This window comes from Bombyx mori, chromosome 17 (genome assembly GCF_030269925.1).
Source record: "Bombyx mori chromosome 17, ASM3026992v2".
NCBI lineage: Eukaryota > Metazoa > Arthropoda > Insecta > Lepidoptera > Bombycidae > Bombyx > Bombyx mori.
Window position 1 is genome coordinate 9,885,954 of NC_085123.1, and position 13,528 is coordinate 9,899,481.

The 13,528-nt window shown below is 37.1% G+C and overlaps 2 protein-coding genes across 3 annotated transcripts in view; both read right to left on the reverse strand.

Annotated features, from left to right (window-relative positions):
- Positions 1–1,850: 1,850 nt before the first annotated feature.
- The window catches only part of LOC101743197 (sodium-independent sulfate anion transporter), a 53,714-nt gene continuing 42,036 nt past the window's right edge, over positions 1,851–13,528 (reverse strand). For both annotated transcript variants that reach the window (XM_021352172.3, XM_021352173.3), the window contains exons 9-12: positions 12,882–13,027; positions 12,107–12,463; positions 9,152–9,296; positions 1,851–6,200 (exon numbers count right to left, since the gene is read on the reverse strand). In XM_021352172.3, the coding sequence (XP_021207847.2) occupies positions 6,151–6,200; positions 9,152–9,296; positions 12,107–12,463; positions 12,882–13,027 (698 nt within the window). In that variant the 3' untranslated portion in view covers positions 1,851–6,150. The remainder of the gene's footprint in view (positions 6,201–9,151; positions 9,297–12,106; positions 12,464–12,881; positions 13,028–13,528) is intronic.
- On the reverse strand, positions 1,853–3,605 carry bcpi (BCP inhibitor). Its single transcript, NM_001043592.1, has 2 exons — positions 3,255–3,605; positions 1,853–1,981 (listed from the first exon to the last, which is right to left on the reverse strand). Exons 1-2 carry the CDS (start codon positions 3,552–3,554, stop codon positions 1,964–1,966), a joined length of 318 nt encoding a protein of 105 aa, NP_001037057.1. The 5' UTR covers positions 3,555–3,605; the 3' UTR covers positions 1,853–1,963.

Consider the following 13,528-nt stretch of genomic DNA (forward strand, 5'->3'; position numbering starts at 1 on the left):
TTAATTTCTTAGATGGGTGGACGAGCTCACAGCCCTGGTGTTAAGTGGTTACTGGAGTCCATAGACATTTACAACGCAAATACGCCACCCACCTTGAGATATAAGTTCTAAGGTCTCAGTATAGTTACAACGGCTGCCCCACCCTTCAAGCCGAAACGCATTACTGCTTCACGGCAGAAATAGGCGGGGTGGTGGTACCTACCCGTGCAGACTCACATGAGGTCCTACCACCAGTAATTACGCAAATTAAAATTTTTCGGGTTTGATTTATATTACACGATGTTATTCTTTCACCGTGGAAGCCGATCATGAACATTTGTTAAGTACATATTTCATTAGAAAAATTGATACCCGCCTGAGGGATTCGAACACCGGTGCATCGCTAGATACGAATGCACCGGACGTCTTATGCTTTAGGCCACGACGACTTTATTTTAGTGGAAACAGAACCAACGGCTGTCCCAACCATAGAAATTTAGATCCATGTAACAGAAATATATAGGTGTGACGCCTCAGAACACATCTTATCACAATGGTCACGCTGTACATGACTGGTGAGTACTCACTCAGATAAAAATTCGGTAATGAGGTAATTAGTAGTATTTTTTTTTTGCTTAGATGGGTGGACGAGCTCACAGCCCACCTGGTTTTAAGTGGTTACTGAAGCCCATATACATCTACAACGTAAATGCGCCACCCATCTTGAGATAAGTTCTAAGGTCTCCGTATAGTTACAGCAGCTGCCCCACCCTTCAAGCCGAAACGCATTACTGCTTCACGGCAGAAATAGGCAGGGTGGTGGTACCTACCCGTGCGGACTCACAAGTGGTCCTACCACCAGTATAGAAAGTAAATATTACTACTACTGATGGGTAATTTATAATAACAGAAGTGATGGTTACTCGTTGATTTACAATTGTTGGGGAAAGGGTAGGGGTAGGGGTGAGTATTATATTATATTGATATGAGCGTGAGAATTAATGTTAACGCATGAATTATTGTTTATATAAATGGCACCGTATCCGAGTGTGAGTGAAAGGAGAGAGGATGTGAGCAGGATAGTCGATGTTGTCTTTTTTTCCTACCTATGCCTTCATAGGCTATTACAGCTTCACCCTAACGTGTGTAGGTGAGCTCACGGGGCTCAAACCGGAGTGTTGCTAACACTGACCCTAGCAAGAGCAGTGCTTCGCAGAATCTACCACCGGTTCGGAAACGTGACCCACTGAGAAGATCCGGCGAGAAACTCAGTGGGCTCTGTCTGTGGGTTAATTCGCTCGTCGAGCCTTTCGTCGCAAGCGATAGGTTCGACGAGAACGGTGACCGGTGCTTGTGGTGCCTAAAAGCACCGTAATGACGTGCTTTGGGCGACGTCGACTGTTTACCATTCGGTCTACAGGATCGGGTATGTAGTTTCCAGCGGCCACGACAAGAGGGTTCTCATGTCGTCGATGTTGTCGGGAACAAGAGGTAGTGCTCACTTCAAAACGAGGAAAATAAAGAAGTGATTTTAAAATGAATATTTTATTGCTGAGCTCACGATCCCACATTGCCGATATCAATTATAATATTGCAGTAAAGTCGCCGGGTAATTGTAAAGTATCCTATACATCCTGCCAGTTCTGTGGCATTTCTAAAAGCAAGTGACGGTATTAATATTGTTGATGTTTATGGGCTCCGGTAACCACTTAATAACAGGAGAGAGTTGAGCTCGTTCACCGGTCTAAGTAATAAAAAAATATAATAAAAACGCCAAGGCTTTCTGAAACATAGACATATGCCTAAACAGAAAAGGAAAATTATGTTACCATTGGCTAATTAACAAACGGTTTTGTTAAATTCTAAAAACAAATGGTTCAAATAGTTTATTAATCATATTCGATAAATTTTAAACATTTTACAAGCAGTCACAATACATTTATTTCGTTTGGAATAGCATTCCGATAGACTGAAGTCGCAGAACTTATGTCTTCTTAGCAGGCTGAAAAATAAAACATATTAAGTTAAGTTTGGCGTTACATTATTCATCTCTTTCTCTCATAATCTCTCAGTCCTCCTCTGACATTGTGTCTTTGTGCACACTCATCAAATAAAATACATATACCATTTTCATAGAGAAACAATAGGTATTAGCGGTACTTCAAACTTGGTGCTTAATTCCATACATCCCACTAGTTAATTTTTTTTTAACAAGGATTGATATCCAACAACAACCACCAAGCATCAACGTGTCAAAGCTAACACATATGTACGATTGCAGTATATTCAGTTTCTATATTGAGCATCTTAGTATTAATTCAATTCTGTTTTCCTTATGTAAAAACAACATGACCGAATGGATGAGATGCCCAGTGTACTCGTATCGAACAAAGGGACAACGTCGATGCTCACATCTAAATCAAATGCAGGCAGCTATTATCTAATGAACTGTATACTGAAGACGAGTTCATTAATGATTTCCACGATGAAGGAACTACGTCGTTTTAATAAAATTAAAAATCCTCAACAAATACAATTTGCGTATTCATTACACAACAGTTGAGATACAAATCTCTAGTCGTTTTCACGTCATTATATGGGCACAGGCTTAACCCACTGAGTTTCTCGTCGGATCTTCTCAGTGGGTCATGATTCCTATCCGGTGGTAGATTCTGCGAAGCACTGCACTTGCTAGGGCTAGTGTTAGTAAATTCTCTCAGGTTAAGCCTGTGAGCCCATCTACTCGTCTGCGAGAACTTGAAATAGCTCCTTAGGCTACCAGCGAACAGGTAGGTAAAAAAGTTATCCGGCAACCACTTAACACAGTTTAGATACGGTGAATGCTTTTAAATTCAGACAGGAACATATGGCGTTGGAAACTTGGAACATTAATGCTTAAATAATATATATTATTATATTTACACAATAATGCACACGGTACTGTGTAAAGTGAGCTATATGTACAAAACTTATTTCCTCAAAATTGTTGAACATTAAAACGTCGCAAGCGCCAAATTGTATAAACAACGAATTTGTTTTTGTCTGCATCAAGAAAAACAATGAACTCCAAAATGGAATTCATGTCAAATGAAACTAAAAGCAGTTAACTTAGAACTTCAACACCAGGCCATACAGACCAGTTTTAATTGAATTGTGGTTAAATGATATCACTGTCGTGTTTATCAAGGCAAGTGTGTTGAAATGACGCAGCTTGTTTTGATTTCGTTAATGACATCAATATAATGCAGAAAGACATAATTTGAAATAAAACTCACCAGCCTCAATCCCAACCTGCTCTGCTGTTCCTCAGGAGTATAATCAGCAAATTTGTTAATGCCAAACGTAGTATATGGATTCTTCTCGTTCAATTGGTTTATCTCTGCCAAGTGTTTCTTGAATGATTGATAATGCAGCTCTCTGTCGGCATCATCCTTGTATTCCCTGTTATGTTCTTTGACGAAAATTTCGAACAATTCTTTGGCTTGATTGAGGTCATAATGTCTCGGAGTATCTGTCTCCGCCGAGGACGCCATTACTACTGTGGCTATTAACAACGCCACACTGACGAAATTCATTTTTGCGCAATGTATTAACAGTGGAACCGGTTTACTTGTGCCTAGTTCTGCTACGTTCACTCAAATGTGTCGTCTCGTTGATCGTTATGTTATTTATATAGGTCGGTCCACATCGTTACCAGTGTTTGTCAACCTTTGACTTTTACAAGGTATAAAAACAAGGAAAAATTTTACAAAAACAAACAATCAATCATACGAAATGTGCAAAGTTTTAGTTTTAATTTGATTATCTAAAATGTGTATGTGAGAGATAAATTTATATTTTACATGTGTCTGATTTAAATTACGTCTTTCTCGACGTGGTTTGTTTGGTACAGGTAGCGATACGTTTTGTTTAATCAATTGGAAATAAATGTGCCAATGTTTTTTTTTTTTAATTATAACTGATTGAATCTTTTTTTTAATAGCGTAATGTATTAAAATAGGTATTTTGGAAGTCGTTTTCATTACAGGAAAAGTTTTTATAAAGTTATAATTATTCTTATATAAATTAATACTACGTTTTATCATCATTTTAATTTAAAAAACGAAGATGATTTCTCGAAGGGCCTATTCGATAGTGAGGCTTTTTTGGTTGTTGGTTGCTTGTTGTCTTACTGACGGGCAATACTGCTTACAAACAAACCAAGTCGTCGTCGGTCTAAATGATAAGGCGCCCGGTGAACTTGTACAAGTATGTATATACTTAGTCTGGCCATAAATACAGCTACAATTAAAAAAAAAAAAACGATTGCAAAAAACATTTATTACTTTTACAGTGTGTTAGTTTAATATATAAATATAAAACAATTTGAAGTATAAAAAGCTTATTCGAAGTGGTCTCCATTGGCTGCAATATAGTCCTTTAAACGTTGAGGCCAGTTATCAATAGAAGCACGCAGTCTTTCCATGGGAAAATTTTTCACTGCCAGTCGTACCGGATTGCTTTAGGGACTCCAAATTATCATGGCGTTCAATCATAATCCAGCGGATTAAGATCGGGACTAGACGACAGCCAGTCTTCAGCTCTGATGAAGTCCGAAACGTTCGTTTCCAACCAAGACTGCGTAGACCGAGCTTTATGACCTGGCGCCGAGTCTTGCCGGAAGGACCATTCTTGATTATTGAACATGGTGTTGTTAAGGGGCTTCACTACATTCTCAAGAATGGTATCTTGATACACTTGTGCCGATGTTTTGATACCTTTTTCACACAAGTATGGCTCAGTCACTCCTTCATAGCTTCCCCACCAAACCATCACTGAAGTCGGATAGTGCCCACGTTGCACCCTGTCGACTAATTGGGAAGCTTTCTTAGAGCTTTGAGCATAAATACGGTCATTTTGTTTGTTAAAATGTTGCTCAATTGTAAATAATTTCTCATCCGTAAACAAAACTTTTCTATGCGTACCGCTTCAGTAGTTGTTTTGATTTTACCACCCTATTCTCTTTTAAATTATCAGTTAAGAAATGACCAGTACGTCTCTTATAGGCTGCAAGTCCTAAGTCATCTTTTAAAATACGCGACATGGTTCTAGGTGCTATCTTCATCTCCCGAGATAAAATCTTTTGCTTTTGGACAGGATTTCTTCAAATTCTTTCCCTTACTGCTTTGACCACCTTTTTCGTACGAACACTACGTGGACGGCCAGATCTTTTTCTGTCACAAACAGAGGAGATCTCATTGCACCTATTAATAACCCGGTACACAAACATTTTACTAATACCAAGCGTATGGAGAGTTTTAAAAATTGCCTTTGGCTCCATACCTACTTTGTGTAATGCAATCACAGCGATTCGGTTCTCTTTATCACCCCACTCCATTTTAATATCACAAAATATTGTACAATGTATTGGCGCCAAAATGAGATAACTCAATGAGCAATCATATAAAAATGACAGATTCCAAATTCAAATGTAATATTTTGTTTATTTTTAATTGTAACAGTATAGCCAGACTAAGTATATACAAACCCGCGAACTTTAAAATTTACGTCATTACTGGCAGCAGGCCGTTTGACCGTACTGACAATAGATGTAAACATGTCTAAAATGATTTATGTAAGTTTTCCATAATCAATATAAATAAATATGAATAAATTAAAAACGACGTTTGCTTTACCAAAAAAAAAGTCGTTCATTTCCAAATGCTTTACTACTTAAAAACTAAACATCAACAAGATAACACTGTACAGATTCCATTAAATATTATAACATACACAGTACACATCTAAATGATGAATTAAATAAAAATTATTCACTCAAAGCTAAAATTGTAATATCACAACCTTTCATTTATACAAAGACTTCATTTCGGCTTCGGCAAGTTGGTTTTCGCCGTCACGAGTAAATTTTTAAAGTTGATACTTTATCATATACATATCTACATTACTATATCTATACTAATATATATCATACACGCACTAATTACAAACTCTGAAAGTAAAATACTCTAATTTCTTAGTGATTTTTTGGATTCTTCAGTTTTGAATCCATATTATTAATGGATAGAAATTGTTATTGCTATTTTTGTTGTATTCAACAAGAAATACAGTAGTTTTTTGGTTCGTCAACATAAGTTGCATTATCTTATTATTTAAATGGACGTTGTCAGTTTTCTAGAGTTGTGTATCGCTTATGTTTACCTGTGAATCTTCCGACAGAGTACCTGGAACCAATTAAATAACGAATATCGGTATCATTCATGATGGGCGGCTTGTTACAGTTGAAGTCAAAATATCGAATGTTTTGAACAGTAAAAATAAATTTGATGGTTTTATTATTGCTTAGATGGGTGGACGAGCTCACAGCTCACCTGGTGTTAAGTGGTTACTGGAGCTCATAGACATCTACAACGAAAATGCGCCACCCACCTTGAGATATAAGTTCTAAGGTCTCAAGTATAGTTACAAGGGCTGCTCTCACCCTTCAAACCGAAACTCATTACTACTTCACGGCAGAAATAGGCAGGACGGTGTGGTACCAACTCGTGCGGACTCACAAGAGTGCCTGCCATCAGTAAAAACCAGGTCTTCGTTTGAGTGACAGTTTACTGAACAATTTCATGTTATAAACATTACTTTTAGTGTTAATTATGTTTCATAGTGAATGTATGATTTTTTATGATTGAGGGATCACCGGTGGCCCGGAGGCCTTTCCAGTTTCACCATGACAGGTGGGCGAGCAAAAGCTCAGCCAGGAAGGATGGGGTTTGCTAACAGCTGTTCGAGCGCCTCAAAGAAGACCTAACAACTCAAGAGCTTCGCGAATGAATCTACTACCGGGTCAGAATCGCGACCCGCTGAGAAGATCCGGCGAGAAACTCAGCGGGCTGATGTCTAGGTTATGTTGAATTCGTGTATATGATAAACCGATGATATGATGACCGACACGGAATTCATAGGACAGATTTTATTCGCTCTGACACTATTAAACACTAGTTGACCCGGCAGACTTCGTAGTGCCTCAATCGATGAATAAAAGACCTAAACTTTTGTATAAAATAAACTTTAAACAAACAAAAGGAATCCGTTCGACGGGGAGCACATCAAAGGCAAAACAAAATTGTTATTTTTATTTAATTCCGAGCATTTTCATATTTATCTACCTTTTAAACCTTCTCTGGACTTCCACAAATAATTCAAGACTAAAATTAGCCAAATCGGTCCAGCCGCTCTCGATTTTTAGCGAGACTAACGAACAGCTTTTCTTTATTATAATATGTATATATTTTAAAAATGACATTACGTATAAAATATATGGATAGTCCATATTGCGAAAAGTCCCGTTTGACTGTTTGCCTACGACATCATGTATAACACTAATTCGTATGCAGCCAATCAAATTATTTTGATTGCACATTAAACGATCGGTTGGCGGTGCTCCAATAATAAATAAACTCAATTGTGCCATCAATATGTCACAGTCGACTGGTACATTAACACTAGCCGCGCGCGCATCGGAACCGGAAACTGCTTTTAAACACTTGAAATATTGAGGCAAATAAAATAATTTTCGGCCGGTTTTCGAATTTCATATCATGCGTTGTTGATTGCTTATTTGTTCTGCTTTTAGTATTCGTATTTCGGTTTACATAATAAAAAAAATTGACGGTAGTTTTAGATTACCAATAATGTTCACTGTTTTGTTTGAGGCACGATTTTGGTCAAATTCTTATTCAGTACTTCTTTTTGATTAATCGATGTTTAAATTATTGTTATATGTTACGTACATTATGCAACATTCGAATTATGAAAACGTTGAAATAAAAATCCACGAAACGATAAGGTTTTTTTATCTTTTCGATTTAATCAAGAAAATGTAACAACAAGTATGAATTGCGCTACAGAGATAGATAACTTAGAAGAGTAACGAAGTCGACGGACAATGACTTGCTTCATTTCGCTAATATGATAGACGCAAAACACTCTTGAATATTAGATAGTGGAAAATTTCCAAAACAAAACTCAAATTTTGGTTCTTCTTCTATTACGGAGGGTAGAGAGGTAAGGACCAACATCTTATAAAGGGGACAAGTTGAAAAAAAGTTTACCTGTAATCAGCAAAGTTATTGAAGTTAAGCTTCTTTAGGCGCGTTAAGAGTAAAATTTTACTACCGACAGATTCATTACCGCTATAGAGAAAAGATACAGTGCAGGACGAACGAGACTGAGAAAATAGACGGAGCGTCTCGCGAACCACTCGACCGTGAAGAGAGGGAAAGGACAAAGCGAGCTAGGTCGTTTCTCTAATACACAGCATTCCCTATTAAAAAATAAATTTGATTTAAGGATGAAAAATGAAGAAACCTGCAAAAGAAGTTTCACTTCTTTCACACGCACCAAGCTGCACGCGCACCAGTTATTTGTTAATAGACTGGCCGAAATAGCGCTTGTGTAAGCAGTGAAAATGATATGAATATAGCAATTTTAAACACAGCGAAGTGTGCTGGACTGAAATGCAATGTGGTAGTTTTTGGCACCGTTTTTAAAATCCTTCCACTTGCTACTATTGATCCACTTTTGAAACGAAGTTCCTTATGGGACGAAGCGGAGGGGTACCCATTTTTTTTTTCCGGGTAGGGGGGCCGAACCTCCTACGAGGTCCCCGCGCAAAAGGGGCGCGCGGGGTATGTGAGACTTAACGATCTGCATGGTGTTGTGAGCAGACCGCGGGCACCCTAACCGGGAAAAAACTTCCGTAACGTAAGATTTTTATTAGTAATGCACACATTGCTCGACTTAACTTTGTAATAACGTACAAAAAATAACATATTTTTTTATCATTAATTGACCACGGTCTCAGTGTTCGTTTGCGCAATACACTAACTCTTATGCAAACAACAGTGAATGAAGTGTACCACAATAAGTTCGCACGTTACCGAATGACCGTGGGTTGTTGCGAAACCTCCAGTTTTATTTTCTTTATACCTCGAATAGAACTTAAAATAAATATTTTTATACTAAGGAACTTCGTTCCTATCCGGTGTCCCACGACACTACACATCTTTTTTTTAATAAACAGATATGATGCTCCTTAATTCTGCACTCCATATACTTCTGTGAATCAATTCAAAGAATTCAAAGGTCTATCGTTCCGCCGGGAGATATAATTTCTTACCGGCCAACAGTATCCTGAGCTGCTCGGCGTCGCAGAAGTGAGGGTCCTGGAGAACGTTCAGCAATTGTTCTTTCACTAAGGGATTCGCGTCACACCAGAAAACGCGACCGCCACGTGACCATTCCGCCACTAACATTTTCAAACTCTGCAAGAAGAGAAATAAAACGCATAGTACATATTTTCTTCGGTTTTTGCGGGTCGAGGACATAATAAAAACTAACTTTTACGGTTCAATTTTGCATTTTTTAAGTAATTATATTATTTCCGACGTTTCGGGTACTTTACAGTTGTTCATGGTCACGGACTTAGGTATTGTTTGTCAACATTTAAACATTGCGTCAAACATTTTTTTTTATAAAAAACTAGCTGTACCCGTCCGCTTCGCTGGCCATTTAAATTAACATCATTAATTCTCACCCCCACAAAGATTCTCATCATTAACGCCCCCGCAACTGATGTAGGGAGTCCAACACCCATATAAATATTAGTCTATTCATTAAGTACATGCATTTTCTACATGGATACTAAGTTTCAAGTCAATCGGATGGATGGTTCAGTAGTTATAACAGAACATCCGTAAAAACCACTGTAGATTTATATATTAATCATTCAGAAATCATTATATCGCAAAAGTTGCTTTAATTATTTAAAAAAATCTGTTTTCTTGATGCATTATTTAACTAACTACGAAGATTTTTTTTCGGTTCCCAAGTAGAAATATGTGGGCAGATATTTATGCCTTAAAACTAAAGTATGTTTATACTAAACGTTGACAAAGAATTTCATAGTTTTAATACTTGTCAAACAATAAACTGTACTTTATGAGACAACAAAGCAATACAATATTACAAATTCGTATTATTCACATCCCATGATATTCCTTTGTTGTGCTCTTCTGACTCATGACCGATTTATTAATCGCTATAAATAACACCTAGTAAACAATGTAATTAATTCCATTATAATGAATATTGAAATGTAATAAAATTAAATGAGATACTATGTTAAATAATCTATGCTGGTAAATGAGAGAATAGGTACGATCTGAAACATGGACACGATATTGAAAAACGTTTGGAAGATACATTTCAACTGGTATTAGTAGTATTAGTACGTCTTGTGAGTCCGTACGGGTAGGTACCACCACTCTGCCTATTTCTGCGTGAAGCAGTAACGCCATTCAATTTGAAGGGTGAGGCAGCCGTTGTACTGTAAAAACCGAGGCCTTAGAACTCGTGTCTCTCATACGTTTACGTTGTAGATATTTATGGACTCTGGTAACCATTTAACCACCAGATGGGCCATGAGTTTGTCTAGCTAGGGCCGATCCTGAGTGCAAATGGCTAGTGCTAGTCCCAATATCCTATTTTTAGCCCTAAGCATTAAGGCAGAACGGCTGCCATTATTCTACAATTTAGACATTTTTCCCTACCAAATCGCCGCTAACCTCGGGGGCTATTCTAGTTACTCGCGGCTTAGTGGACGAGCTCACAAGATTCAACCTAAGAGAAAGTGCTAACACTAGCCCTAGCAGAGAAGTGCTTCGTTTCGTGCGAAAATTGAGATGTTCGCGTCATATCAGTATCTTTATTAAATATATTTAGTTTATCTCGTGTGTGTTTCCGGCAACCATTGTGCTTAGTGCGAATTTTTTAACGTTCTCGATAGCGTAAAAGTTAACTCAAATTTGTATGCAATTGGAACGTAGGCAAACACGTTTGCCGCTAGCTGTTTCATCTGCAAAAAATTCATCTGCATAAAAGACTCGCACTAAGCACTCAAGGCCGTCGAATGACGTTGACGAATGAGCTTTTCACAACCTGAAAAGTCATTGCAACATCCACCTTGAGGCATGAGGTCGAAATCTTCATTATATTGTTTATCGGGTCTCCTCTATCCTCTAATCCACAAATCATGACTGCTTCGCGGCTAAATAGCGGTACCAGATAACAAAAATCCGAAGGGAATTCTTACCTATCAGAGTTTGGTAATGTGGCCTGTTGTTTTACTACGATATTATACTACGTACTAGATTTGAACCGACGATAAATCATAAGAAAGGAAGCTAGTACGTTGAGCGATGTGATTGAGTGCGAATCTCTCGTCTAAGCCGTACGTCATTTATGAAGCCTAATTGCTTAACTGTGTAACCGTAGACCGAAATGTTTCCGAAAAAATAATACAAACTCAGTTTGCTTTGTTATTTGTGGTTAATATGTAAACGAGGAAAAAGGGAAAAACTTTAGTTATTCAAACGCAGTTGAGAATAACTCCCTGTCCGATGACGAAATGAATGTTGAATTGCGTAAATATTTTATGTGATTTATGATTTTTGTACGCGCGGTCATGATACTTATTGAATTTAAAAAATCCAAAAATATTTAAGTGCGATATTGGCAGATGCGGATATATACTCTAGTAGATAGTGTGTTTTATTTTAGTGAATATCCTAATGAACTTTGTAACAAAACTATATTATATTATACGGAGACCATCAGGTAAATCTAATAGAGTTACTAACTGCATGTGCTAATATGGCACTTAAATATTATAAATGTATCTATTACTAGGTATATAAAATCTATTGTTTTGCATTTACTTTATATCTCTGTTGCAAAGCAGAAAGATTTTAATATTGTTGTTAAGTTACACGCGGTCTTTTGGCCTCAAACTAGGGGTCCGTGTTACTCTATACAAACAATATATATATAACATACAACAAGTTCCCATACACAAACTTATATATATTTTAGTTTATAGTATAGTATCTATCAAGTGTCAAAGCAGAACTATTCCTGCCTTTATATTACAATGGAAACTTCGATCACATATCTCAAATGGGCAATACATAATATGGTTCCAACTTAACACCAAACGAGTCATAAAATTACTACAACTATCACTAATTATTATTAATAAAATAGAAATTATTTTTTATTTAATCAAGAAACTTACCTGCAAAAAAGTATAGTCCATTCTAGACACTGCGTCACAATACACGACTAGAAGTTCTGTGGACCTTATAAAGTTACCGTTGATATTCCCATTGGTAACATTATTCCCGTTGGCATTATTATTCCCATTGGATAAATTCCCGTTGGCAATATGATTTCCATTAGCGATATTGTTCCCATCACTAGTTCCATTATTATCCGAATCAGGTATTATTGTTAATGTTTCTAGTGCTGTAGCCGGGATGCTGTTGTTTTTAGGTTTTCTCAGAGATATCAGTTTTGATCTGACTTGTTCTGCTCCAGCGAAATACAAACCGCCGCACGGATGGATCGCAAAATGCGCTGGCAAAACTCCGTCCTGTATAAATAAAAAAATTATAAGACCATTATTTCTTAATTTACTCGATTTTTTTATGAGAGCTTTTAAACGCCCCTATGATAATTGATCTTCAGATTCTGTAGCTGAGTATTATTCTTATAATTTCTAAATAATACCGGCTCACAGTTGAGTCACGCGGTGTATTTATAATTGCATATAGACAAAATAAATATAACTGGATCAAAGTCGCAAAAATGTATCTGTGTCATGATTTTCATTTCGGAGCCACCCAGTAGCTACCATCTTTATGTAACAGTTCACAAATAAATGCACAATTAGTTACCTACAGTGGCCGTGGCGTTCCAAAAGAAGCCATAGTCGGCCAAATATTTAAAAAAATCAGCGTTTTGAATCAATAAATCAAACAACAACAAAAATAAAATTGTATTCGACTCACATTAACATAAACTATATCGAGTGGGGGTCTGGAATGGTAGTAGAGCAGCAGTAGCATGTCTACTATAACTCCACATATCAATCCCACTTCGATACCCAATGCTAGACAGCATACGAAGGAACCCAACAGCGGTATCAGGTCTAATCCTGTGGATATAAAGTTTGTGTAAGCTTCATCAGCATTATTCAATAGATACGCGGAGACGGCGGCTCCAACAGCATTGAGGAGATGGACGCGAGATGAAGGAATTATTTATGATAAAAATAAACGCTGTGTAGTTACTAATAGCACCATGACCACTGCCGTGGCACTAGTAGAAGTAGCAGACACTACAAATCGTGGTAAAACACAACAGTAAATGTAAATTACTGAAAAAAAAACGAAAAATATTTTTATTTTTTTATTTTTTTAATATAAATAAATATTTACTAACAATCAGGTCGAAATCTCAATTGTATTCTAAGACCGAAATACGTGACATCCTATCACAGTCTTGGTTCTTTACAGTCGCAGGCGATATTAGCAATGTCACACCTAAGCTATCCTTGTACATTGCACAACAACAATACATTACCTAAGTAAATAAATAGGAATATATTATGTATTAGCAGCTCTTGTCTAATCCTTCAGGAATAATTTAGTGATAC

Bases quoted from the DNA above. Each gene is read 5' to 3' on its own strand.
- bcpi (NM_001043592.1), bottom strand. From the start codon at position 3,554: ATGAATTTCGTCAGTGTGGCGTTGTTAATAGCCACAGTAGTAATGGCG.